Below are 27,015 nucleotides of genomic sequence, written 5' to 3'. Positions count from 1 at the left end.
ACTCCAGGGATTACTAAATGACGGATCACTGTCAAGGTCACTGTTCTGTCCAGACAGCAGCAGTCCCGCTACTTAGGTGCCGGAACTTCGCCCCAGCCTCCGCCGCTCTCAACCTTACAAAAGAGCAGAAAGCAGGAGGTAGCACAGTTCAGGACCGAGGGCGGGAACTGAAGCTATTTTTGAGTTAATCAGCAATGATTGGTCCTGCTTCCAGAATTGTGCTACCTTCTGCTCTCTCCTCTGCTGTACAACTGTGTAAGGTAGGAGAGTGAAGCTAGGAGCTAAGACACTGCTGTGTGTGTGTGAAGGCGGGGGGGGGAGGGGCAACCTGAACGGGCAGATAATACAACTAAGTGGGGCAGAGACCACCCCTGTGGGGTGCAGAGGAAACGGCTATGAGGGGAAAAGGGCCCTATTGTGGGGTAGGGGGGAGGGGCAAAGGACACTATTGTGGGGGGAAGGGGGGCAGAGGTCCCTACTGTGTGGGTGATGTAAACAGAGGCAGAGGACACTGCTATGGGGGGCAGAGGACACTACTATGTGGGGGGTAATGTAATGAGGGGCAGAGGACACTGCTATAGGGGGGGGCAGAGGTCTTACTGTGTGCCCCTGTGTCTGTGTTTTATAAAAATAAGCGATTTTTTACAAGTTCTCAGAGCGCTCACATGACCCGCCGCCTCTCCCCTTCTCTCCTCCTCCCCTCCCGACTGACGACAGTGAGGAATCCTTGGCCCCACCCGCTACAGGCAGCTATCAGATGGGGAGAGGAGAGAGCCCATGGGTCACGTGAGCGGTGCATTTTCTCCCCCTTGCCCCTACCTGCGGACGCCCATGCAGTAAGATGCAAAACTATCAAATTTTATAAATGGGTTTAGGTACAATTTAACCTTTTCTTTTTTCAGTCAAACCTCCATTTCATTTTTTTCCACAAGCAAAAACAGAGTTCTGCTAAATACACATAGTGCTTTATTGGTTTTCACAGGTTATTGTACATCACTGTTGTTATTCTTATATTGCCAGCTCTAGATACCACGTAGCAGTAGCATGTAACGAATTGATACAACTGTGCTCAGCAGATGTTGTGGGAGCAAGTCAGGCTTACATCCTCTACACCTGTAAAGTGTTTGGAAGAAGAAAAGAGTCCCTACACTTTCCATGAATCACTGCCAACACACAAGACTTCATTCACAGAATGACGTCAATGGTAGATCTTTAATTCCCAGTATGACACCCTTGCGGCAGAACTAATGTAGAAACCTAAAGACAACGAATTATACAGCGGCTGACTGTTTCAACAGCGTATTAATTTCTTTAGAGCAGAAACATATAAATTTGCAAAGAAAAAAAAAAGCATTTTCCAAGATCCTTGCAATTTATAGATTATCTGAAGGTAACAAACAACAAAACTAGTCAAGCGTGGTCCCCAGCCAATGCCCACAGCGGTACACATAATCCTTCACTTTTAGCAATGGATTGGGACTTGAAGTGTCACTAAACCTACATCATCAAAACCTATCAATAAATTCTGTATTACATGCTGTACATAATCACTCAGTTACTCTGATATTCCTTTTCTGTATTCTGCAGAAAACCTGGTTGATCCTGCTGCTCTCTAGCTCCACCTTCTGTCCATGTCCCCAATTCAGCTAGGGATTTTGTGGTGGCAGCTCTGCACATGCTCAGTTTTCAGCGAGTTTCTATACTGAGCGTTTCCCTCCCTATCACATCTGAGCAGCCCATGTGACTATTGAGTCAAACATGTGACCATATACACAGTGGTAAATGACACTCCCTCCTCCATGCCCACTAACCAGCTAAACACAATGGAGGCAGGATAAGGCACGCTGGAGGGGCATGACACAGCCCATGACTGGCAGAATACCCGCCCACGTCATGTTATTTCTACAAAATAATAAAGATTTGATTTCACATACAGTTTATTGATATTCATTTTACTCTATATTCCAAAGGCTGTTTTTTTTTGACCATGTGACCAGCAGCAGAGGACTAGAGGCTCCTCCCGCCTATGTTTCCCTGGGCTAGGAAAGAGCTGGTCATGTGACAGCTGTATATGGACTAGGAAATAGGTACTAAGATGTATTTTTTTCATTTAAAATAATTACAGTGCCATCATCCAAATACAGAAATAGAAATGAATACAGAAATAGAAATGTAAATTAACCTCTTCCTGTCCACGCTATAGCCTAAATCCGGCTACAGCGCGGACCTTAATTGCCGGGAGGGCGTCAATGTACGTCCTCCCGCGCATGAGTTCCCTGCGCACTCCCTGCGCATTTCCTGCGGAGCGTGCGCGGCTTGCTCTGTTATCAGTGAGACCATGAGACTCGGCTGATCAGAGATCGGCCCCGGCCCCTTACCACGTGATCAGCTGTCAGCCAATGACAGCTGATCACATAATGTAAACAGCAGTCGGAGATCAGCTTTTTTTTTCTCCTCACGCTATCAGCTTGAGGAGAGAAAAAAGCTGATCGCCGCTGCTGTAAGAGGGATATCGGTCCCGAAGAGGAGAGGAGTATCTGTGCCCACCAGTGCCACCTACCAGTGCACACATCATCAGTGCTGCCCATCAGTGTCACCTACCAGTGCCAATCATTGCCAATCAGTGCCACCTATTAGTACCCATCGGTGCCCATGAGTGCCACCTATCAGTGCCCTTCAATGTCACCTACCAGTGCCCATCAGTACCACCCATCAGTGCAGCCTTTCAGTGCACATCAATGAAGGAGAAAAATTACCTGTTTGCAAAATTTTATAACAAATTATAAAAACTGTTTTGTTTTTTTTGCAAAGTTTTCGGTATTTTTTTGTTTTTTCAGCAGAAAATAAAAACCCCACAAAAAGAAAGCTATATTTGTAATGATAAAAATCTCATTTGGGTAGTCTTGCATGACTGCGCAATTGTCATTCAAAGTGCGACAGTGCTGAAAGCTGAGAATTGGCCTGGGCAGGAAGGGGGTCTAAGTGTCCAGCGGGCAAAAGGTTAAACAGTGTGTGTTTAGTATTACTTTAAGGATTCGGCTTTCCAATAGCTTGAAAGGTCTCCTTGTGTGAAATCAAGCACCTCCACCTTGTGCACTCTATACACTCTCCTGCAGTTCAGAAATGGCTTGTTTGTCACCAGCGATACCGGTCAGTGGAGCATTGCTTGCCGTTTTTTGTTCTCTATAGAGTCAGCCGAACAGTCCAGTTTTTAACTATTTAAAACCTAGCAATTCACAGAGAAGTACAGTATATATACAAAATATTTAAACAATAAAGTTACCCATTAAAGGGTCTACTGCAGATAAATTGGTACATGCCAAGGTACATAGTTGTCATTCCAGAATCTACTTACAGCTGTACCTTATGCAGTACCCAAATCCCTCTGTAAGCTCAGTTGGAACCGTAAACAAATGATTACTAATTAAATAGGAAGAGCACTGCATAGAATTGTATGTTTCAAGCTCTCAATATACAGCCTGCCTTACCTAAAAGCCCAAAATTCATCCTCATCAGGTGACAGAGTCTTGTGTTTCCTGGACCAAGTGTTCCCTCGGCTATTCCCCATCCACACATCGTAGCCTGCATCAGCCAGGATGAATCCCAAACTATTATTTTCCAGATTGGTGACCCAGTTACTGCCATCTGCGAGCAATCCATGCTGTAAGAACACCACTGGTCTTCCATCTAGTGAGAGAGAGTCAAAAATCAGAACAGAAGTAATAAACATGCAGTGCTATACTTTCACAAATACATTTTCAAGTGTAGCTCTACACCGTTTCAGTAGACATGTGAACTAGGGGGCTACAAGATGAGGTCTAAAAAGCCCATGGATTTCTTGTTATCAGAGTCTCCCTTCCCGTGTGTGAATTCATAAAACTGTAGGGTGCTGACATAGATGAAATCCTGGAGGGACAGAATGACTTTGATAAAAGGTAATATATTTATATATTTTGACTTGACTACATTCAAATTTTTATATGTTTTTATATACACTTGCTAGATTTCAGTGATGGCGAACCTCGGCACCCCAGATGTTTTGGAACTACATTTCCCATGATGCTCATGCACTTTGCAGTATAGTTCAGCATCATGGAAAATGTAGTTCCAAAACATCTGGGGTGCCAAGGTTCGCCATCACGACTCTAGGATATAAATACTATACAATACTGTCTTCAATTTTAGGGCCCTGTTTGCCAGGACTCAGTGCTCCCAGGTATTTCCAAGTTGAGTGTAGCACCTTTTGGATGCTCCTCTTTATGATTGGCTCTTCTATCCAGTACAACATACGTTACCTCTAAGGTTGGGCAGAAAGTTCTGAGACTTTTTACACCAAAAATGGAATGTTCTTTGATGCACCAATGAACGACTGCAAGTGTGAGATCTACCAACTGTGATATGTATCCACTTTGAATTTATACTTTTTCTGACATATGTATTATATTATGGACAAGGTTACCTCTTATACCCCTGACAAAGGAGCCATATAGTCTCTGAAACGTGTTGGATGGAGGATACCAGATTGTATCATCATCGTTTCAGTTGGCTTTTTTTCAGTTGTCCAAATCATGTACAGTATATTGCATGTTTCTTGTCTTTTATTGATGATTCATAATAAATATCTGTTTTCATCAATTTATCTGTTAGGTGTTTGAAGTGCTTATACTGGTTTCACAACTGGGGAACCTCTAGGACTATATTATTAAAAGGTAATATATACAGAACATTATGACCACGAATCTAGTATTACGTAGGTCCCCCTTTTGCCACCAAAACAGTCCTGACCCATCGAGCCATGGACTCCACTAGACCTCTCAAAGTGGCTCTTCAGTCATTTTTTTCATCTTTCCATCTACTAAATCTTCTGCCCTTGTTGTTTTACTCTGGATAGTAAAACATTTTTTTTTCTGCCAGTAAATAACTTATACAGCCCACTTCCTCTTTCTTGTCTGGTAATTAGCTTAGGCTAATGACATCATGCACATCTCTCTCTAACTCTCGTGAGAATTTGCCAGCAAGGGAGGAGGGATGAATCATAGGATAGCTTCAAAGCTTTTTGTGTCTGCGTAACTCCAGGAAGTGAACAGGCAGCAGCTTCAAAATGCCCACAGTTAAAATGGCTGCAGCCAGATTTAGTGGAGAGAGATTTCTTCAGCATATCTGGTAAGTACAGAATCATAGTATATATAAAATAATATGCAAAGTGGTTGGAGGGAAGCTTCAGAATGGGAAATATTTTTTTATTACAAATTATGTGAGCAGACTGCAGTTCCTCTTGAAGGTATGCTGTGGTATTGGGCACCAAGCCACCAGTAGCAGATATTTTAAGACCTGTAATTTTCAAGGTGGGGCCTCCATGAATTGGACTTGTTTTTCCAGCACATCCCTCAGATGCTTGATTGGATTGGACAAGCAATCACTAGTGCACAGCTTCCTAAATCTATGTTACACCTATGATCTGAGGAAGTGATGTCAGCCACAAAACGTGTCTTTGTTATTCAACAGATATTACCTTTTATCAAGGCCAGTCTGTCCCACCAGGATTTTTTTTATGCTAGCACTCCGCAATTTATTTTTGTCGGCTTATTTACTCACCAAAAGGGTACCTCTGCTTAAATTGGTTCTTCAGTCTTTTCTTTAAATACTAAAATTTAGCAGCTACAAACTGACTTATTAAATAGACACTCACCTGTCCAAGGATCCAGTGTCTGACCCTGGCCAGTTTCTTCAGTCCCCGGTGTCGGAATGTTGACTGTGGGCAGCTGGCTGTGACGCCTTGTAGCTTCACAGCCGGTTACCCACTGCGCTTTGTGAATCGCCCTACAGATCATTCACAAAAGCGTACCTGTGACGTATACCAGTAGGTTGTGGGCAGGGATGGGGTAGGAGAACTTCAGCTAGGATTGCCTAGATGATCTGACCAGAAGTGGAAGCAGATACCTGTCAAAACCAGGCACCAACTCCCCCCACCCAAAAAAGATTGGCAGAGGAGGAGGAAGAGTTAAACTTCCCCTTTTGTGTTAAGTCCCACTATAACAAGAAATCTCTGGACTGTTTCATGGGCATCCCCCCTAAAAAACAAAAAGAGAGACCTAGATCATCTCTACATGGTCTCTGTCTCTGTGGGCGCTATTGTGAGTTTGCGTGCGCCGTAGGTTTAGGGTTTTCCACAGCCCACCAGACATAAATTACACCTTTTTTTTAAATGAATGCGCCTAATCTTTCTTTTTGCTGCTAACAAATATTGACTGCATACTACATCATATTGTCTCTCTTGTCTCTCTCCCCTTTCTCTTTTTCTGTGGACATTTCTATGTCTTTGTAGGCTCTGGACATCAGATTAGGATATGGATGCACTAGAGGGCGCTCCTGTTATGTCTGGACTCTGGAGTGCTAAGAATAGTCAATTGCTGTACAACAATCAAGCACTTCACTGGTTCAAAATCTGACTAAGCTCCTAATAATATGAAATGTTTTATCGCATCTTAAGGCGACCAATAATATCTAAAAGACAGAAAATGAGGGACATGCTGATATCTACCATGTACAGATATCTAATGGTCAATAAAACAGAAAAGAAAATAGGCTTCAGGGACCGTGTAAGCTCATCCGTGTAAGCTATGAACAATCTGAATACTTTTATCTATGAACACAACTGCCCATATTTGTAAAAAGCTGAAACAGAATTTTGGAATTCTCTTTCTGTGAAACATTTATTTAAAAAAAGTCTTGCAGTTGCAAAAGCTGTTGTTCGCTTAGTTCACTAAAAATAATTTTGCAGATAGCTTTCATCAAATGTAGGCTTGTTCACACCATAACTGCACTGCACAGCCATTGGAGTGCACCGAGTACAGGCCAGTGTGATGCATTCTTTTTGGCACAGCGCAACGTTTACCTTTTTTTTGCCTGAACTGTATCGAAAGGACAATGACAATTTCTATTCTCTGTTGCACTATGGTGTACTGTATCACTTTGCAGTGTAAAAAAAGTACTGGATGCAGCATTTGTTATCAGTTTACACCACCACAAAGCAGTGGTGTGAACCTAAAATAATAACTGTGACAGTGTTTACCGTCGCTGGGAGTGAGGGACAGATATTTGGGGGACGCTGAGAGAATGGTTTGGATGGCTTCAGATGGGACAGTAATATTTGTCAGCAATATCTCTCAGGAAATGATGAAGATGAATGGTTTGACTTTTCAGATTGCTAGAATATTGCAGGAGTGTCTCATAGACCCTTGTTAGTTAGTGAGATGGGGTGGGGTTTGTTATTGGTAAGTGCCTGTATTCCATTGTTCTATTGTTTCTGTCTGCCTTCAGATAAACTTAATATGGGATGTATATGTGTATGTGGATTGGCTGCTAAGGGGGAGGGGGGGATTGTCCCACAGTGTATATCTCTTTGTGCATGTGTTTGAATAAACAGTTGAGTTCTACTTCACCCTCAATCTAGAGTCCTGTCTCTTATTGGGGGAATCTGCTACAAGGGATTGCTATGCTCTTCATACTCCCTTGAAAAATCCCTAAACTCTTGTAAGAGCTTGTTCCTGCTTCACTCTCTGGGGAAAGAGAGGTTCACCCACTGGAACCTGGAGCCTTATCGTAGGTCCAGGGTAAGTAGGAGACGGCGAGACCCCAACCAAGCTGCGGCAGTTTGTGGGGTCTGAGGTGGTTATGGTGTCTGGTCAAGTGCTTGGAGCCCTCAGGAAGCACTAGGAGCATCCGTAAACGGAGGTATCCAGTCGGGGTGCCGGTTGATCCGTTACAATAAGAAACAAGACAATGTGTTGGGAAAGGCTGCCAAGTGCAGTCCCAATGCATCTGTTGTGGACAATTTCTACTTGTGAATGTTTGATAAACATTTACACTACGTTTACTTGGCATCATTATTTTCTGTTGATAGAATGCTGGAGAAAACGTTTTCAGGGAGGGCATTTCACCAGTCTCCAATTTTTAACTATTTTTGCACCATGTTCTTTTCAGGTCTGTCTTATAAATCCATGTAATGGGTGATTTTTTTCATAGAAAGTATGGTAACACACACATGTAATATTTTGCCACCACTTACAGAGAGACCTAAAGTGAGCCAAAACTCGCTCTTTTTTTTGTTTCTTTTTGTTTTTGTTGTTTTTGTGAAGTAGTGAAAAGGTAAGCATCCATACCAGTTCAATTTTTTTTTTTGTTATGCCCCAATTTCTCTTTACTTCCTGTCCTGGTGACTGCATTATCACCGTGAAAAGGGAATTCTCCAATGGGGACAAAAACAGCAAAAAAAAAGCAAATGAAAGCTCAATGACTGCCCATCCCCGCCCCCGCCAGAATACAGTGGTCAGTGCTCACAGGCATTGGATGCAATCGCTGATCGGATGCTGGTTTTTCAGCATGTCTGTTCGATAAAAGCCGGTCTTTAGACTGGCTTCTGTCTGACAGGCTGTTGTACACATGGGCCAAATATCAGACAGTTTCTTTTGAACCAGCCGATACTGGCCAATATTTGGCATGTCTGTACCAGCCTTATAGTCAACTTGCAGATTTTGTGCTTGATTTTCCCAGACAATAGAAGATAAAAATGTGATAGGGTGCTACATGCAATAGTTCCACAATTGCTTTGGTCAACATCTTTTCAGCTTTAATCAGCCCCACTACATGTAAAGCCTTGTACACACTGCTAGTTCCGTTCTTCCGTGCCATGCTATTTCGTTCTGACAGGGGGGCGGCTCCCACGCCAGTACACTCCAGTCAGCACTATAAATCATTGGCTGAGAGTGCTGATCTTCAGACCTTGAAACTGCCCGATGCCACCCGACATTCGGCCCGTGTGTACTAGGCTTAAAGGTCTGCTCTACACAGCTGATAAAGGAGTGATGGACTTTATGATTTACAGTGAAAAGAAAAGCAGTATGGAATCCAAAAGAATCCACAGATATTAAAAAGTACTTATTTGTTAAAAAAAAAAGAAAATCAAACTACAATTCAATCTTTGAACACTTACATGCATGGCTGATAACACCATTTTGGCACTGATTGGGGAGGGCGCACTAATGTGTAATTAACATGATGGCCATTTCTCAAAAGGTGCTTGAAATTATCTACTGAGGTGACTCATGCTCCTTATACACTTATACAACCCAAGTATTACCTAAGTCTGAAAAAATTCAAGTACTAAAATACAAGTATTCTGCCAGCTCAAAGGACAATCCCAGCACTCCATTTTAGTACCGCTTGTCAGAGCTTGCCAAACAAATTACCGACAAAATGTCACCATGAAATTAATCAAGAGATACAGTATTTAAAACCCTAGAGAAGGTTTTTTTTAACCAGCAATTTCTACCTGTTAATGAGGTTTGAATATGACGACACAACTCAGCTGATATACCTCAACCGTAGTCACAGACAGTATAGGGTTTAGTCCTTGGTTTCTCAACCAGGGTTTCATGGAACCCTAGGGTTCCTCCAGAGGATGCTAGGGGTTCCTTGAGCAATGAGCATATTCTGTGTCTCATACAAGTTCCCACTGACACCAATGATCTTTTTTGCTATCTGTAAGGGGGTAATTCTTCCCAATGACCACAAGTGTAAGGAGCATTCTTTCCACTGACCATCTCACTAATGTATCATGAGTTGTAGATATAGTAATTTTTATCAGGGGTTCCCTGAGACCAGAAAGTTATTCTGTGTTGAAAAGTTTGAGAAAGGCTGGTTTAGTCATACTGGTTTCTGTTATCTTTCACATCAGAACCCAGTAATTTCTTGCCAAAGTTTCCAGCTCTGCTTCATCCATGAGCTCTACTTCTACTGCTGCTAGCAGAGGAGTCTAAGGATTGTTGCAGCACTGTCTATACCAGGCATGTCCAACCTGCGGCCCGAGGGCCGCATGTGGCCCAGAACCACAGGCAATGCGGCCCACTGCCCCCTGACAATTATTATTTTTTTGCTGGGGAGGAAGGAAGTCGAGTCGGGGGCACGGCCACATCGGCTTCTAACTAACTGTAGGCAGAGGCTGCCTTGGAGCCTCTGTCAATGATAGACAGCACATTGGTGACGTCTATCATAGGAGCCGGTCCAGGAGGCAGGACTTCGTATGATAGCGGTCACCGGGTAAGCGGGAGATCCCTGCTCTGTGTAATCCAGCGGCTCTCCTCTCTCTTCATTGCAGACTGCATTGGATGGGCACGCACTGGTGAGGTGCAATATAGTGTGGCTCTTTCCTGGAAGTCTGATCAATGATACATGTGATTGCTGGCCCGTTTGGGTCCTTCAGAAAGGTGAGAGGCTGATTCACCTGGTGGAGGGATTCACTATATTGGTGATTACAAGTTGTTTTCATCACTGGATTTTCTTCATCTGAACACGGGACACTCTTTATATCATTTTATTGGAAGCACACACATTGCTATGTGCCTTATGAACTGGATATGATTTATTGTCATCACTTTTTGATTTTATATTTCTGGCGCATCACATTTTTGTATGATTTATAGTTTATTGTGATTTGTGAAACACGATTGGTGCATGCTGCCGGACACCACTATTGATTTATAAGTTCACACACCTGATTTATGCACAGTGAATTGGTGTTGAGTTATTTTATCACATATAATAGGTTTGCGCTGATAGTTTTTTTGTATTTCATTACATTGGATGGGCACTGATCAGGCTGCATTGGATGGGAATGCACTGGTGAGGCTACAATGGATGGGCACTGATCAGGCTGCATTGGATGGGTATGCACTTGTGAGGCTGCATTGGATGAGCATGCACTTGTGAGGCTGCATTGGATGGGCACTGGCTGGGCATGCACTGGTGAAGCTGCATTGGATGGGCATGCGGGAAGGGCGCGGCGACGTTTTATTACTTATATACCTTAACTGTAGTATATATTTTATATGCGGCCCGAGAAAATTTCTCTACACTCAATGTGGCCCAGAGAAGCCAAAAGGTTGGACACCCATGGTCTATACTATCAATAGAAAAACAAAAAAAAGAGTGGGAGCAAAGACAAAATGGGGAACTCTGAGATCTCGCTTTAAGAGCCCTCAAAAGATGTGTGAATCCAGTGGGCAATTCATTCTGCCGACATCTAACCACATTTTAAACATGGTTTCTTAGTGGTCTACCCCTTTAAAGAATTTGTACTATGAAAAAAAAAAAAAACTAGAACAAGTCTGTTCCCATTTGTATAATCCTCATATAAACCATAATCTAAATCAGAATTTACTGCGACTACACAATCCCAGCAAAAAAACTGAACTCGTGTTCTGGATGCCCTAGACTGCTTCATACTTGGAAAACTCAATACATCCAAAAAAATTGGGAGATTAACTGGTGTACAAATTTCCATGAAGTAGATCTTGGCATCTTCTTTGAGGCCTTCAGCTAATATCATGTTCTGTCATTTCTGTCAGAGGTGTTTATTCAATTTCAGTCTCATGGATTGCCAAATGAAACTACGCACTTCCACACTCCGTAATATTTCCAAGAGTACAGATAGCCATGGACATATTGTCCTGGCCACCTAGAAGCCTCATTAGATGTTTTGAAGCACCACAGACACTGAGCCAAATGTGTTGAAGAAGAGTACAGATGAATGCGTGTTGTCATTGCAGCTTGCCTAGTCATTTGTGTGAGGCCAGTGTCACCTCACCAGATCAATGCAGAACATTTCACACTTAATTAACCTAAAGAGCAGGACATACGCAATGAAAAAATGGTGTCATTTTAAATGGAAAGGATCATTCCTGCACAGAGAAAAATACATTTTGTAGGCACTTATTTGAACAAGCTACTGTGTTTCGGAAAATGAGCCAGAACATCACTATAAAGAGACAGATGTTTCCTAACACGGCCTAAAAAGCATGAAAGGGAAAAGAATTTTCCTCACATGAGAAGAAGTGCAGACGTGTTCACAGTTCTGTCTGGAAATCTACCATATGCTCTCATTCTGGTCTCAAACAGAGGAACATAAACAAGCCCGTAAGGTTTATGTCTGATAAATAGCAAAGGTGGACAAAAGGACCTGCATCTTTCTTCATACATAAATTATTCAGGGAGGATAAAGACCAAGAGGCTTAGCCGGTAAAAAAGGAATGGTCTTAAACTTCCATAAACTACTTGGGAAAACACATGGCATTTTCTGTCATTTGGGTCGATAGTTTTTTCTGGCTCTGGCCTTTTCTTTTTCGAGCAGAAACTGAACGTTTGCATTTAGCAAATTTATCATTATATTGTTTTTTTATACTTGAAAGGATTAGAGCCCATTCACACAGGGGCGACATGACTTGCTGGGGCGACCTGTGAAGTCGTGCACCGCGACCTCGGCGCGACATGCACGGACTTCATATAATTGAAGTCAATGCAGGTCGCCTCCAGGTCGCCCCAAAGTAGTACAGGACCCTTTTTCTAAGTCGGAGCGACTTGTGTCGCTCCTTTTAGAACAGGTCCTGTGCTAATCAATGGCAGGCGACCCACCGCGACTTGTCAGGCGACCAAGTCGCCTGACAAGTCGCGCTAGTGTGAATGGGGTCTAAGTTCACTTTAAAAAATAAATAAATAAATGCACATTTGTTTGCAGGTAAAAAGATGTGCATTTATTTATTTTTTTGGAGGCTGTAAAGCATTGCACCAATGATCAGCAGTTCGCTGGTGCCATTCAAGTCTCCTGCAAACCTGTCAGTATCTGTATTCCCGTACATTCCGTATGGGCAAGCAGATACACTAACAGAAAGAATCAATGAACTACCACGGCGATCCACAGCACCGTGGTAATTCATTGAGAACTTCAAGCTGACATCTGCAAAGGATGTCGGGACTTGTAGTTCATTAATATACAGAGCTCTGTGTATGAATAAAATCGGCATATGGGTGAAGCCCCGCACGGCCCGCACTGATTTCAAAAACTGACAGCTAGTAGGGGGAACTTCTCCCCATACTACTGTCACAGGGAGGGGGGATTGAGCGGTGTCTGCAGCATTGGGAACATGTTGCACCATAAAAAGGGGTGGAACATGTGACATGTCCCCAAAGGCGAACCTACCCTTTAAATTTAAAAAAACAATACAATTTGTAATTTACTGAACTTTTAATTTTGCAGACCAATGTCTTCTCGCAAGTGTTCTATTTATTTGTATGCATCTCTTATTAAAGACAAATAGTTACAAATCAGAGTAATTCAAATTGAAGATGCAATAAAAAAAAGTTTTACCTATAGTTCTACTTTAAGAAAATATCTCATGTCAACACAATTAAAATGTCCAAAGATTCTCAGGTGATCTGCCCGCGTTGCACTCGAGCCTAGATCATGCCCTGCTGGTGTTGGCCGATCCTTCCCTAGCAGCCCTTCCCGGACCCAGCCCTTAGGTCCCTTTCCGTAGGCTGTCCTTGGTCTTCAGGTGGACGGGAAGATCCCGTGGGGGCGCGGCGTTGGCAGTGCTCCGGATTCTGGCAGGTACGATCTCCTTTCCCCCTTCCTCTTTCTTCTTCCCTAGGCTTCCTTCTTTCTCTCCCTCTCCCTGCCTTTTCCTCATGTTTCCTCTCCCTGGTATCCCTGATTCTGGACACTTTCTTTGTTTTTCCTCCCTACATGCTGCCCCATTTACCTCAAGTGGGCGATTTTTGTCAGTGTTTTGGAGGGTCTGCCGGAGTTAGTCATGTTGCGTCTCCCTTTCCTTCGGCCCCTCCGCCCGCGGAGCTGGCCTGAGGTCGGTGCAGCTCTTCTGTGTGGTCCCACCCTGTTGATAGATGCCCCCCACGGCCAGTTGGGGGCGGTTTGGGGTACCTGGGGGGGCGCCGCACTGCGGGCGGTTTGATGGAGGCTGATGCCCCCCTCCCCCTGCGGCGTGCTTCGGCTTGGAGCTCCCCTGGGATATGTATTGCACCCTCTGGGACCTGCAGACGTCTGAAGTTGACCGTGACGCGTAACTCCCGGCATGCCGCCCTCTTATTTCTTCCACTGAACGATGGTTTTTGCACTATGTTGTGTTGATACACGCTACCCCTTTTACACTAGGTTATGTACCACTTTGCACTTTTATGCCCCTTGGCGTGTGGCTCTGTTCCGCTGCTACCCTTACTCTGTATTTTTGTTGTTGTTGTCTCATATTTGTTTGTACTCAGGTACACTAAATAAAGATTCATTATAAAAAAAAAAAATGTCCAAAGATTCAAGCAGCTAAAATTACACACAAATCTCAGCATTTCTAACTTGATTTGTTTTTCCATCCTATTAATCAGTTCTATTTAAATTGAAGAATAGTCCATAGGAAGGAGTCCACTTTAAGCTTGGCTTGTATGGGAAAGGAAAAAATTCAATTCCTGCTTTAGTTCCTCAGGATAACACGCAGCTTTCCTTGAAAGCGTTTGAGACAGAATTTCTTAGGGTAACCCATTTATTTTACTTAAGAATTTAGGTCGCCAGCCTTAAAGTGATTGTAAAGGCTTACATTTTTTTTTCTTTTTCAAAATAAAACAGATTATACTTACCTGCTCTGTGCAATAGTTTAGCCCCAATCCTCCTCTTCTGGGGTCCCCCATCACCACTCCTGGCTCCTCCTCTTCTCCATGTGCCCCTATAGCAAGCCGTTTGCTATGCAGGCACTTGTGCAGGCTTAATACAGAGCCGCACTGTGTGCGTCTATTGATACACACAGTGCGGCTCACCCCCGTCACCCGCTCTCTGCTCACAGTATTTGAGCAGATAGCTCCTGTTGATGCTGAGCCTCCTGTGAGAAGAAGGTAAAGAACAGCAGCAGTGCTGCAGACAGGCACAGCGCTGGATTAAGATCAGGCTCAGGTAAGTATTTTGGGGGAGGATGGAGGAAGCGACCATGGCAAGGTTTTTTACTTTAGTGCAGAGAATGCATTAAGGTAAAAAACCTTTAATCCTTACAATCACTTTAAAGTAAAGACTTTATTAGGACCCAATGTCCACATATTATTTTCCTTCTGCTCCACGAACTGTAATATTTTACACTTAATAGACAAAAACTCATTGGCTTTACTCCCAAAGCTGATGTGTGATTTGTTTTAAAGCCTAGTGTGCCTTTTTCTAATTTGGAACAAGTTGATTTATTCAAGTGTGTAGTACCATTAGCTCTTAGTTTGGTTAGCGTTTTATAAAAAGTCAGGGTAATAAATAGTAGAGCTTTGGAAACTTGGGGAGTGCCTGTATAAACACTGTGCTTAAGTTACAAAGCCGTGTGCTTTGGTGCCAAATGGACTGCATAACCATGGAGGATGTATCTTCATGCCCAAATAAAAATTTTACACGGCCATCATATATAAACCCCAGTAATATGTTGATAGCTTGTGGCTCATTGTGGTTGTAAAGTCAGAAGGTTTTTTTTATCATAATGCATTATATGCTTTAAGATAATAAAAAAAACCTTCTGTGTGCAGCAGCCCCCCTAATGCTTACCTGAACCCCTTCTCGATCCAGCAATGTCCACGACTGTCTCAGCCATCCAGGACTCCCTTCCTCATTGTCTAAGACACAGCAGCAGTCCCATTGGGTCCCACTGTTTTCAATCAAAGTCAGTTACCCAATGAGGTGAGAGAGGGGGCGGGGCCAAACCGCAGTTTCATGCCTGAATGGATACGTGGAGCTATGACTTGACTCGGTTGCCCCTATAGCAAGCTGCTTGCTGAGGGGGCACTCAAAGGGAGGGAGGAGCCAGGAGAGCCAAAGAGGGACCCGAGAAGAGGAGGATCCGGGCTGTTCTGTGCAAAACCAACTGCACAGAGGAGGTAAGTATAACATGTTTGTTATGTAAGTGTATGCTTTTTTTTTTTTTTTAAACGAGACATTAAAATCACTTTAATGCATTTTCTGTGTTAAGGTAAAAAACCTTTTAAAAGTAGCGCACCTCCCAGCCCCCCCCCCCCTTAATACTTACCCGAGCCTGATTGATCCAGTGCTGTGCATGTCTGCAGTAGCTCTTCTCTCTCACAGGCTTGGCTGAGAGCAGCGGGAGGCATTGGGGGGAGGGTGGCTGAGCTGCCAGGAGCCCCAGTAGGGGACCCCAGAAGGGGAGGATCAGAGCACCACTGTGCAGAGCAGGTACGCATTAGATGTTATTTTTTTTTTTTTATTAAAAAAAAGAAAGCTTTACAATCACTTTAATGCTGCTTTAATTCATTATTTTACTTGTGCTAATAACCTCCACATTCACAAGGACAAAAAACTTGGCAGGGAATTATTGTTACAGATTAAGAGCACTTACTGCACTTATCCTTATTGCTTCCTCTGTTCTCAGGTGCCATAGTTAATGTTTAGTGGATATCCATATAAGTAGATAAAAGACAGGCAAATTCATTACTCTACCTGCGTGTAACTAACTTGCAAAACAAACATAGTTAGAGGAACTTGACATGTTTGGGATGCATTGTCCCAAGGCATTAAGTGGAACCTGTCAGGAGAGAAATAATGCTATTGATGCTTTTAAAGGTGCATGCTCCAGGAATCTGTCCTGACACCTAATATACACTTGCATGCTTCGAGTCAGTGAATTTGTTCATGGTGAAGTAGCAATAAGATGGTGTTAAAACAGATGGCTAGCCATGAGATCTGCTCCTTTTAGTCAGCAATGGCAGTTTTCCATAAAAAGAGAAGTATTTCATCTTTTTTGGCCATACTTCTCATGTGGGGATCACAGGTGTGCACTTATTTCTACAAATTGTGACCCAGATTCAGCTGACAGCAGGCTAAAGAGGTCACAGAGCCAGTCGAGGCACTGCAGGAATCCCATTAATGTCAGGATCCATTCAGAAGCTGGCTCAGGCTTTCAGCCACTTTCACCACTAAGAGCCATAGCCAGCTGTTCCTGCCCCTCCACAAACCGGTGCTCCAATGTGTGCTCGAGGGGCAGAGCAGTGAGCCAATGACTGACAGTGAAGACTGTGGGCATGAGTGATCAGCAGTGATATGATCGCTCAGAACTCAGTCATAGAGCCAGCAGGGTACAGCTGTAGCATCAGACCAATGCTGCAGCCATATAAGTGTGCATGTACTGTATGTTTGTTTTGCTCAATCTTGCACGTCTCCTTTAAGTCCTGGTAGAATCCATAATCAAATATTAAAGCCATATTACAAGAGACAATCACTGAGAGAAACAGGGAAGTTGCTGACTTTTTATTTTGCAACTGCTAGTTGCCTGACCCCCCAGTCTTCAATACCTCGAGTCACTGAACCACAGCAAGTAAGCGGATCAGTAGATTTGATTTTCCTGATATATAGAGTTGTTCTGGGTTTGTGACTTATGTACTGAGGATCGGCATTAGAGTTAGGCAACTATCATTTTCAGAAGGATGTCAGCAAGGACAACCTTCGTGTTTATTTTTAAATGACTGGTTAGCTGGAGAAAAAAAAAAGATCAACAGAAAATCTGAAATACATACCTTTCCTGGAAAAATGAAAACTCTCCTCAGTGCCAGTCACAGGCCATGGGACCTCATTTTGAGGGAAGTACATAGTAGTTTATATTCTCCCTTAGCAAAGATCATGTAAACAAATGCAGGCTGTTTGTCATGTGGTCAGCGCTGGAGAAGTGTAGGGCAGGATAGGTAAACTTTCCAGTCCTTTCCTTGCTCTTTATTTGTCCATCCTGACACAACATGTTTAAAAAAAAAAAAAAAAAAAAATTTTATATATATATATATATATATATATATATATATATATATAGTACAGGACGCCAAGGATGGGTCCTGAGTGGGATCTATGTGGCACCAATATTTGGGTTGTGGTCACTTTATGGGAAATGTTTTGGGTACTCAGGGGTCTCACCAGTGATGGGTGAGGAATTCCGGGGTAATCAAGTAAAGGAGAGGACTGACTCGCAGTCCTCTCGGCATTAGTAGTGGCTTATTTGGGACCCGGAATTTGGATGTCCAGAGTGACATTCAGGTGAGAAAAGGACCTCCACTCCTGACTACAGGGACTCCTGGCTCTATAGGGTTAGGCAGCCTCCAGGAAGCAGCACATAAGGCAGAATGCTCCTTGTGCTAATCAGTGGAATAGGAGTGGAGAGGAGACCTGGCTGTGTGCTGCACATGTGCTACAAACTGACAAACATCTGAAGCTGGATGCTCAAGGGTAAAGCCCTTACTTGAACATTGCTTATTTAATAGTTTGATTTGTGCTGAAGATAAGCTAAAGTTTTGTTTTGCTGCTGCAAGATCAATTTTGTTTGCTTAAAGAAAAATAAAGACGTTTATGTTTAAGACAAATGGCTGCTGCATGCGATCCCGAGGTGCGATACCCCCAAAATATTACTATAATTTTTATATTTTAATATATATATATATATACACATACACACACATATATACACACATACATACATACACACATACATACACACATACATACATACACACACACACATAATATATTACCAAAAATATTGGGCCACCTGCCTTTACATGCACAGTGGTAGTCTGTAGGGTTCAATATTGATTTGGTCCACCCTTTGCAGTTATAACAGCTTCAACGTTTCTGGGAAGGCTGTCCACAAGGTTTAGGAGTGTGTCTATGGGAATGTTTGATCATTCTTCCAGAAGCTCATTTGTGAGGTCAGGCACTGATGTGGACGAGAAGGCCTGGCGCACAGTCTCCGCTCTAATTCATCCCAAAAGTGTTCTATCAGGTTGAGGTCAGGACTCTGTGCAGGCCAGTCAAGTTCCTCCACCCAAACTTGCTCATCCATGTCTTTATGGACCTTGATTTGTGCACTGGTCCAAATCCTTTGATGGAGGGGGGATTATGGTGTGAGGTTGTTTTTCAGGAGTTGGGCTTGGCCCCTTAATTCCAGTGAAGGGAACTCTTAAGGCGTCAGCATACAAAGACATTTTGGACAATTTAATGCTCCCAACTTTGTGGGGACAGTTTGGGGCTGGCCCCTTACTGTTCCAACAGGACTGTGCACCAGTGTACAAACAAGGCCCATAAACACATGGATAAGCAAGTTTGGGGTGGAGGAGCTTGACTGGCCTGCAGTCCTGACCTCAACCCGATAGAACACCTTTGGGATGAATTAGAGCGGAGACTGCTAGCCAGGCCTTCTCATCCACATCAGTGCCTGAACTTACAAATGCGCTTCTGGAAGAATGATCAAACATTCCCATAGACACACTCCTAAACCTTGTGGACAGCCTTCCCAGAACATTTGAAGCCCTTATAGCTGCAAAGGTTGGACCTACTCAATATCGAACCCTATGGACCAAGACTGGGATGGCATTAAAGTTCATGTGCGTGTAAAGTCAGAGTGTAAGTGTCCCTCCCAATACTTTTGGCACTATTATATAGAGATTATATACACACACACACACACACACACACACACACACACACACACACACACACACATACACAGGTGCATCTCATAAAATTAGAATATCATAAAAAGTTCATTTATTTTATTAAATTTGTGTGAAACTCATATTTTATACAGATACAATACACACAGAGTGATATACTTCAAGCATTTCTTTATTTTACTTTTGATGATTAAGGCTTCGGTCGCCTGACCTAAACCAAGATTCTCTATGGGGTTTAGCTCAGGCCAGTTTGCTGTCTAATCAAGCACAGTGATACCATGATCATTAAACCAGGTATTGGTAATTTTGGCTGTGTGGGCAGGTGCCAAGTCCTGGTAGAAAATGAAATCAGCATCTGCATAAAGCTGGTCAGCAGAGGGAATCATGAAGTGCTCTAGAATTTCCTGGTAAAAGGATGCGGTAACTTTGGGCTTGATAAAACACGGTGGACCAACACCAGATGACATGGCTCCCCAAATCATATTGCACTGTGGAAAATTTTGCATTTCATTTGGAAATCAAAATCCCAGAGTCTGGAAAAAGAGTGGATGGGCACAAAATCCAAGCTGCATGAGGTCCAGTGTAAAGTTTCCACAGTTAGTGATAATTTGGATAGCCATGTCATCTGCTAGTATGGCCCACACTGCCAAAAGTACCAATACCTGGTTTAATGGTCATGGTATCACTATGCTTGATTGGCCTGAAAACTCGCCTGGCCAAAACACAGAGAATCTGTGGGGTATTGTCAAGAGAAAGATGAGAGACACCAGACCCAACAATGCAGACGAGCTGAGGGCCGCTATCAAAGTAACCTGGGCTTCCATAACACCTCAGCAATGCCACAGGCTGATCGCCTCCATGCTACGCCGCATTTATGCAGTAATTCATGCAAAAGGAGCCCCAACCAAGTTTTGAGTGCATACTATACTGTACATGGACATACTTTTCACTAAGCCAACATTTATATATTAAAAATGCATTTTTTTTATTTTTTTTTATTTTTATTGGTAATATTATGTAATATTCTAATTTTCTGAGATGCCGAATTTTGGTTTTTCACTACCTGTAAGCCATTATCATTACAATTAAAAGAAGTAAATGCTTGAAATATATCACTCTGTGTGTAACACATCTATATAAAATATATGAATTGCACTTCTTGAATTGAATTACTGAAATAAATTAACTTTTTGATGATATTCTAACTTTATGAGATGCACCTGTATACACACACAAAATACATACTATATGTACCTACCCGTGGATGGATACTTGACGCCATGCGGTATTCGATTGATGCTCAGAATATAACCATCTTCAGTGACCACCTCATATTCTTCACTGGGATATCCCCTGTATCGGATCAGTTCACTCTGAAAAATATTATAAATATAATCTTTAAGAACGGTTGATAGTTCTTGTCTAATTTACAGTATAGCATCGTCTTTTTCTCTGCCCAGAGCCCATGTGTTTCAGCTTTGTTAAAATATAAACTTCTTTGTAGGAAGTAGTGTTTGTTAAGTACTCCTTAGCATGTCACCTTATCTCAAAAACCCTATAAAGTGTACAATACATGATCATATATAGAAAGTAACACCTAAAAAAAGGGGGTACTCCCCGCGCCTAGAAGTTGTAATTAATTATAAAAATATAAATATATAAATATTAAATAATGTGACAAACTGTGATTTGTTAGCAGCAGTAGTAGTATAAAAGTGTATATGAAAAAAAAAAACCCTTTGAAAGAGTCACCAGATGTGACGAAACGCGTCAGACGTGGAACGCACAACGTGACGTGCATTGGAACGCAAGCCGGATTTACCTCCGCTAGCCACTCTGCATGATTTATACCATTGAGTCACGGAAATTTATAAAACAATTTCTGCCGATCTTTGCCGAACGGTGCTAATTTGTTTTTTGGAAACTTTGTCACATTTTATGGAATAAATCCTTTTAAAAAAACAATATTATACTATCTGGAGCCTTTTATCCTTTTCTTTTAAACAACACCATACGCTGTCCTATGGAGCGGTGAGGAGGAAACCATCACCAGCACAGCCAGGAGACATCTAAAGGGGACCTACCGACAGGCTTGATAGGTCTCAGTATCGTAGGGTATATGAGACCCACTGCATTCGGTAAGTCACCCATCTTTTAAATTACCGGTATACTGGGAAGAAGGAATCCAGCACCTGCACTTTATATATCACCAATGGAATATTATTGTTGAGCACTTTTCACTATTTTTGGTTAAAAACAGAAAAAAATGACTTTTGGACTTTGTTGCACTTTATTAACTTATTTATATCACAAAGATGAACTCTTAATAACTATATATATATATATATTTTTTTTTTTTTTAAGTCTCCGGAATCATTGAGAATACATTTGTAATTATTGTTTGCACATAATTTTGCACACTTGCACCAAGATGAACTCTAAATGATTATATATTTTTTTAGTTTCTGGAATTATTAAGATTACACCATTAATATTTGTTTGCACATAATCTTGCACATTTGCACATTTTTTAGCAAGCGCTGTAGATAGCCCCTACCAGGACTATTTTTTTTTTCATATACATGATCATAACCCCAAAATTGGCAAAACAATTCCCTAAATAAAAAAAGTAATATCTCAAACTAGTTACATATGTGAATAACTGTTTGTTACAATTTGTTTAACTGTTATGATGAGCCTCAGGGGCTAGCCATGCTTGTTAGGCTATCATGTAACATTGGCTGGGAACCAGTGACCTGAAGCACTGCAGCATTGGTTTCACAAAGCAGAAGGCATTTATATGTTATCACATCCAACACAAATCCAAAAACAAGGGAAAGGGGGTTATGCCTTATTTTAGGACAAGAGGCCATGCAAATCAATCCTGTATGCCCCATGGCCAATCCTGCATCTAGAATTGCTGGTTTATAACACATAAATCCAAACTTCACAGAGCCTCGTATGCAGCTGTTTTCAGCCTTCTGCCCACCATCAGAGCAAGCATAGAAAACCTGTTTTTGTGAGGCATTTTGGAATTTGTTTTCCTGGTGTTGCATTGGTTTCTATTACAACTCAAAAATAAGAGTGATCAACACCTAATTGGCCACAGAGTGTGTGCGCATGTGTGTAGGGCAGACATGGGAGTAAAGGCCCGTATACACGTGCAGATTGTCGGCCGAAAAGATTCGGCCGACGACCGATCGGCCGATTTTCGGCTTGTTAGTATGATGCTTCCGACAGCCGACAGCGCACTTTCGGCCGAACAGAACCTGTCGTGCAAGCATTAAAATTTTTGTATGCCGACACCAGAACGGCCGATTGTTCGCCAGTCAGTACAGATTTTGGCCGACGGACAGCAGATTTGCAAGACTGGGCATGCTCAGAAAAGAAAAAAGACCAGGAAAGTTAACCATCACATGACATCACTTCTGCAGTCGGCTGTTGTTGGCCGACAAAATTCGTGTGCAGTCTTTTGCACTTTTCAACAGACAAGACAGCACCGGACAAAAGACGGCCGATCGTTTGGCCGATGAACGGTACGTGTGTACGAGGCATAAGTCACACATGTGCAAGTCACAAGCAAGTCTCAAGTCTTAACCTTCAAGTCTCAAGCAAGTCCCAAGTTACTGTGGCGAAAAGCAAGCAAGTCAAGTCGAGTCCCTGCTAGAAGTCAAGTCATTTATTTTGGTGAAGTCACAAATCAAATCAAAATACTGATCTACCCTAATTTTCACCTTTAAATCAGTTAAAAGTCAGTGGTCAGGAAAGGTTTTGTTTTATTTTCAACATTAACAAAACTGCTTATTGTTTTTTTCTTGGCATATTAAAGAAACACTTTGAATGCCCAAACAGCTCAAAATCCTTCGTCCGGTCATGTTTCAACACCACAGTCACTAAAAACATGTTAAGTATTTCCATTGTTAAACAGCCAGTGTCCTAAAAATCAGAACACACTGAGGTGTTTTAAGTGACTGTGGTGTCAGAAACATAACAGCACATTAATTTTGCTTTAACACATCTTGAGAAAATGCAAATATTTAATAACTTAAAAAAGTAAAGTCATTTAGAGTCATATGTCTCAAGTCATGAATACCAAGTCAAAGTCAAGTCGAGTCTTTTATTCATTTTAGTCAAGCAAGTCTCAAGTCCTCAAACTGGTGACTTAAGTCTGACCCAAGTCAAGCCATGTGACTTAAGTCCCCTACCTCTGGTGTAGGGCCTTCAGACTGGAATCTTTTAGCAGTGTGGGACACAATCTCAGGCTGCCATCCCCCCTCTACCCCGCTGTTCTCTACTCCCTGGCCTGAGCTGCATGGCACTGTGCTGTTACTGGCTAGTGGTGGGCAGCATCCTCATTGACAGGCAGCAGCTTGGCAGTGCCTGTTTTCAAAAGAAAAATATTATTGGCGCTGGAAAAAAACAGATCTGCCTAGTGGCTAAAAAACAAAGTCCTTAATTATAAAAATCTGTAATATATATGAAAAGTCTATAAAGTCCATTTATAGAAAGGAGTAATTACTTCCTAAGAACTTCCACAGATGATTCTGGGACTTCTCCATCTGGCCCAGATACAACACATAGCTGTGTGCCTACCTGTCTACTACCTATGCAAGTTGCCATTTGGCTTTTAATAAAACCCAGTTTCGGAGTCAGTGGAAGAAGAGGAGGATCTGTGCATACGAGATCAAGTAGCCTTTTTACACAATGCAGAATTTAACCCCTTAGGTTCAACAGTGAGTATAACAAGCATGCTTTACTGCATATTCACAGACTGATTCAGTCTCGATTCACACTAGCGCGACTTGTCAGGCGACTTGTCAGCCTGACAAGTCGCGCTCCCTCACGGTCCATTGACCGCTACAGGACCCCTTCTAATAGGAGCGACACAAGTCACTCCAACTTAGAAAAAGGGTCCTGTACTACTACGGGGCGACCTCGGAGCGACTTGCATAGACTTCCATTATGTGAAGTCCCTGCAAGTCGCTCCGAAGTCGTGGTGCATGGGAATACACAAGTCGCCCCCGAAGTAGTACAGAGTCGTGTCACCCCAGTGTGAACCGACTCTTAGACTGAGTTGTGGGTTTAGTAACAATGTGATATAGCATTCAGTTTCCTGGATCCTGTATCTAACAATTGCCTGCTTGACCCTGGGCCTGGACACAGATTTCCTCTTCAACTGCAGCCTGCCCTGACCCTTGCCTGGATTTTGGATTGCCGCGTGCCCTGACCTTTTTCCTGGACTATGCTACTGTCTGCCATCAGCCCTTACCACCACTAAGCCTATATCAGCCAGTCACCAGATCACTCCTGCATACTGTAGCTGCTTTAAAGCATTTGTTACCCTAAAAAAAAAAAAAAAAAAACAGATACTGTCCGGTTAAAGCATGTTATACAGCACAGTGCTTGTGCTGTGTCATTTGGCCCCCTGTAACACCTATAAAACCTGGCTGATCCTGCCAGTTTCTACCCTGACCACGGTATACTATGGCTGCTGAGCCCTGACACCGTGGTCAGTTTACGTGCCTCCGTCATCCACAGCCCTGCACTGTTCTCCTCTCCCTGCCTGTCTGCTCGTGTGTAAGTGCCCGTCTCCTCCCCTCCTGCTGCTCTCATATTTATTATAAAACAATCCCATCCCCTCTATAATATAACACTAAATGTTCCTGTGTATGTGTTATAGAAAAAATATGCCGATCTGTACCTATATCAGAGCAGCTCCCGGCGATCACGTGACCGCTTGGCTCTCTCTCTCTCTCTCTCTCTCTCCTCTCTTCCCCTCCTCCCCGCCTGACATCAGCGGCAGTGCTCTGGCCCTCCCACTGGAGCTGTCAGCCGGGCAGAGAAAAGAGCCTAGGGGTCAGCTGAGCGCCGGGAGCCGCTCTGATACAGGTAAAGATCAGCATATTTTTTCTATAAAACAGGAACAGGAGCACTTTGTCTTATATTATAGAGGGAATTAGATGATTTTATAGTAGAGGCTTAACAACCACTTTAAACCACACCCGTTATTCTAACTATCTATCACGATATGTGAATTCTCTCCCCCGGTTGCTAGAGAGCATCCCAGTCTTGCAAATATTGCAAGTCGTGCCTCAAGTGCTGGGGTCATTCAAGTACGGTTAGATATACTAGCCTTAAAGTGCTTTTAAACCCTTACATACACACCCAGTGAAGTGACTGGTCTCAGGTGATACACAAAGATGAAACAAATCCTCCTACATAAATTGTACCTGTTTATCTACAGTTGTCTGTCTCCTACATCCATTCAAAATGAGAAATTTACACAGGATCTCTCAGCTCTGAAAAGAAGTGGGCGGAGAGCTGAAGTAACATCAGTGAGGAAAGCTCTGAGAGCTGATTGGAGAGAAGGGACACACCCCCCTTCACACAGCACACAGGAACAGAGCAATGGCTGTCAATCGGCTGGAGCTCCCTCCCCTGTCACCATTTTTCTCTTGGTGTCAGGAAAATTTGTCAGAAGTGCTTATAGCAGAGCAACAAGATAGTGGACAGAAAAGACACTTAGTGCTCTGGATTCAGACAAGTACACACTATAGAAGGATATGCTTTGTTCATACTTCATACTATGGGTAGAGCTTCAAAGGGAAGGCACGGTGGGGAAGGTAATATTGGGCGTATGCTATAGGCCCCCAAACCAGAGGGAGGAGGGTGAGGTGGACCTCATGTTACAGATAGGATTGGCAGCAAGGATGGGAAATGTCATTATAATGGGGGACTTTAATTATCCTGATATAGACTGGGCAGAAGGAACCGCGCATTCAGCCAAGGCTCGACAGTTCCTAAATGTTTTGCAGGACAATTTTATGGGTCAGATGGTGAATGCACCGACAAGAAACAATGCGGTACTTGACCTACTGATTACCAACAATACAGACCTGCTCACGGATATAGAAATACGGGACAACTTAGGGAACAGTGACCATAGGTCAATTGGTTTCAGTATTAATTACAGTAATAGGAAACACAAGGGTAATATTAAGACGCTGAATTTCAAAAGAGCCAATTTCCCTAAACTGCGCTCGCTGGTAGAAAATATCAAATGGGATAGAACCCTGGGAACAAAGAACACGGAGGAAAAATGGGAGTGCTTCAAGAGCATACTTAACAAGGGGGTGGGCCAGTGCATTCCACAGGGAAATAAATTTAAAAGAGCAAAACTAAACCCTGGGTGGCTAAACTCCAACATAAAAATGTATATTAGAGCTAAAGAAAAGGCCTTCAAAAAATACAAGACTGAGGGGTCATTGGCAGCATTTAAGCACTACAAAGAGTGTAATAAGAAATGTAAAGATGAAATCAGGGCGGCTAAAATAGAACACGAGAGACATATAGCGGAGGAGAGTAAAAAGAACCCCAAGAAGTTCTTTAAGTATATAAACAGTAAGAAAGCGAGGCCAGAACACATTGGCCCCATAAAATATGATAAAGGAAAAATGGCCACTGAGGACAGAGAAAAGGCGGAAGTGTTAAATAATTTCTTTTCTTCAGTCTTCACAAAGGAATCGGGGGGCTACACGAACCCCGCTTGTAAGACCGAACTAAATAATACACCTCAGGAAGTGCCGCCATGGCTAACAGAGGATAGACTTAGAGCTAAACTAGAGAAACTTAACATAAATAAATCCCCGGGACCGGATGGCTTGCACCCAAGGGTTCTTAATGAGCTCAGCCAGGTGATTGCCA

The 27,015-nt window shown here is 42.7% G+C and overlaps 1 protein-coding gene across 1 annotated transcript in view; it reads right to left on the bottom strand.

Moving 5' to 3' along the window:
* LOC309563624 (lysosomal acid lipase/cholesteryl ester hydrolase-like) overlaps nucleotides 1-27,015 on the bottom strand; it is a 66,556-nt gene that overhangs the window by 19,581 nt on the left and 19,960 nt on the right. The window contains exons 3-4 of the mRNA XM_082268168.1: nucleotides 20,570-20,684; nucleotides 3,489-3,687 (exon numbers count right to left, since the gene is read on the bottom strand). Of these exons, the coding sequence (XP_082124294.1) occupies nucleotides 3,489-3,687; nucleotides 20,570-20,684 (314 nt within the window). The remainder of the gene's footprint in view (nucleotides 1-3,488; nucleotides 3,688-20,569; nucleotides 20,685-27,015) is intronic.

This window comes from Pelophylax lessonae (assembly GCF_965119305.1).
Source record: "Pelophylax lessonae genome assembly, chromosome: 9".
Classification (NCBI taxonomy): domain Eukaryota; kingdom Metazoa; phylum Chordata; class Amphibia; order Anura; family Ranidae; genus Pelophylax; species Pelophylax lessonae.
The sequence above is the reverse complement of the archived record's forward strand: the minus strand, read 5'-3'. Positions and strand labels throughout refer to the sequence as shown.